This window comes from Mixophyes fleayi, chromosome 4, assembly GCF_038048845.1.
Source record: "Mixophyes fleayi isolate aMixFle1 chromosome 4, aMixFle1.hap1, whole genome shotgun sequence".
Taxonomy (NCBI): Eukaryota; Metazoa; Chordata; class Amphibia; order Anura; family Limnodynastidae; genus Mixophyes; species Mixophyes fleayi.
Genome location: NC_134405.1, coordinates 15,740,274 through 15,742,667, shown reverse-complemented (window position 1 = coordinate 15,742,667; position 2,394 = coordinate 15,740,274). Strand labels below are relative to the sequence as shown.

Genomic DNA, 2,394 nt, shown 5'->3' with positions numbered 1-2,394 from the left:
TTGAACTCTTCTCCAGACAGTTGTCCAAGAGGAATGACACACTAAGGTACAAAGAGGAACAAGGACCTGTATACAAAGACAGATCATATTGTAATAATGCATATATCTAAATATATGAAACTCTTTTAAAAGGAATGACAATAATATGTTTTATTTTTTGTGTTATTGGGACAGGGGGGTTATTAATGTGTTCAACTCCAGTGCCAAGTTTTGGGGACATCATATAATTGGCAAATACCGAGTTAAGCAAATATAGGTAAAAATCTAATCCTTTTTTTTTTACAGGATTTGTACACATAATGCATGAGAACAATGTTTCTTATATCTTTCTTCTGGGATTTCCATTTTTTCACAGCTTCAATAGTCTCTTATTTTTGTTCCTGCTCATCATTTACTGTGTCACCATGTGCAGTAATGTTATTATCATGACTTTAGTTTCAATGAGCAATAATCTTCATTCTCCAATGTATTTCTTCATCACACAAGTGTCTTTACTGGACATTCTGATGACCACAGACATTCTGCCCAACCTACTTCACATTATACTTCATGACAGTGGGACCATGTCTCTTACTGCCTGTATATCACAGTTTTATGTATTTGCTTACTCAGAGACATCAGAGTGTCTGATCCTAATGGTGATGTCTTATGACCGATATGTGGCTATCTGTAACCCACTGAGATATAGCTCTATAATCACCAAAACATTTTGTGTGAAATCTGTCATTGGATCTTGTTCCTTGAGTTCCTTTATAATCTTGATGGATGCAATAGCTATATACAAACTAGACTTCTGTGGTCCAAATGCTATTGACCATTTCTTCTGTGATTTTATTCCCATTATAGAACTTTCTTGTTCTGATACTTCATTTATACAAATGCAGATAACTTTATTTTGTATTATTGTTGTCATATGCCCATTCACAATGATCATTGTTTCTTATGTGTATATCATAACCACTATTCTAAACATTCGGTCTATTAGTGGGAGACAGAAAGCCTTCTCCACCTGCAGCTCTCATCTGACTGTTGTGTCTATATTTTTTGGGACTCTCTTTTCTGTATATATGGTTCCAACCAAAGGACAATTATTAGCTACCAGCAAGGTATTATCACTGCTGTACACTGTGGTGACACCATTGCTTAATCCATTCATATACAGCCTGAGGAATAAAGACTTCAAGGAAGCGTTTGAAAAATTGATGTGTAATTTGAATTAGTCTAATTTAATAACAAATCCATGCACATAATATAATTAATTTTAATCATGTCAACTGATTTGGGAAAATGTGCATAGGCCCCACTCACATATTGATTATATGTGCTTTTTTGAGGAGAGATGGATGAGTAATTGTAATGACAGGTGTTGCTTTAAAATAAATATTACTGCGTATGTCAGCACAAGAGGGTAATGCTGCAGCTGTCTGGCCTCATTCCAGACTTTTCCTGCGAAAAAATATTTGGGTGTTTATTGACAAAGACCAAAGTAATCTTATCCAGTCCCTCCTCATTCTTGTTTAGATGAAAAAAGTGTAATATTATAACATAGTACAAATTAGCTAAAACTAAAAGTAAACTAACTTTAGCAAATTAACTCTGAAATTAATAATCAAATCAGCTAGGTATATAATGAAGAAAATGTTTTAAAGCAATGCAAAGAAAATATGCACTGAGATGTAGCATTATGAAGAGAAATGCTAATTGAATTAAAAATAAAAACAATAGGAATTTATAATCTAACTAATGCAGGATTCAAATGACGTCAGCCACCCTTATGTAAGAAATTTGGACAGGATAATTAATAAGCCGTCTTCAATTGTTTTTTTATAGACACCCGATGGACTATTAATTTCCTGTCCAAATTTCTTACTTTATGGTGGCCTTCGAGTGGTTCAATATACCCTTATCTTTGGGATTGCTAATGTGAAGAATATTGACATCTATGTCGAACAGGGCCAGATTAACCATAGGGCTAACTGGGCTACAGCCCAGGGGCCTCTGGCATCCAGGGGGCCCTTGAAAGTGCTCTGCAGCAGTATTGATTGGTCGGGGGCGGGGGCGCCCCCGACGCGATCAGTGCTGCTGAGCACTTTCACTGTGGTCCTTCCCCGGCGCGCTGTAGTCTCCTTACTGAGGAGATCTCGTGAGTCTCACTCTCACGAGATCTCCTCAGTAAAGAGCGCACAGCGCGCCGGAGAAGGAGGAGAAGGAAGTAAGTGCCGGGGGGCAGGCGGCGCGGCTCGGCTCACCGGGGGTGGCCCTCACGGGGGAATGGAGGCCCCCTTAGCCCAGGGGCCTCCATTCCCTTAATCCGGCCCTGATGTCGAAGGAGCCTTGTGTTTCAAACTCCCATTGTCCTATAGATTGTAAGCTTGCGAGAAGGGTTCTCTTACC

At 38.7% G+C, this 2,394-nt stretch overlaps 1 protein-coding gene across 1 annotated transcript; it reads left to right on the top strand.

Annotated features, from left to right (window-relative positions):
- Positions 1 to 299: 299 nt before the first annotated feature.
- Positions 300 to 1,220, top strand: LOC142150450 (olfactory receptor 11L1-like). Its single transcript, XM_075205643.1, has one exon. It carries the CDS (start codon positions 300 to 302, stop codon positions 1,218 to 1,220), a length of 921 nt encoding a protein of 306 aa, XP_075061744.1.
- Positions 1,221 to 2,394: the final 1,174 nt, after the last annotated feature.

Excerpts from the sequence above, each read along its gene's own strand:
- LOC142150450 (XM_075205643.1), top strand. The coding sequence starts at position 300 with ATGCATGAGAACAATGTTTCTTATATCTTTCTTCTGGGATTTCCATTT.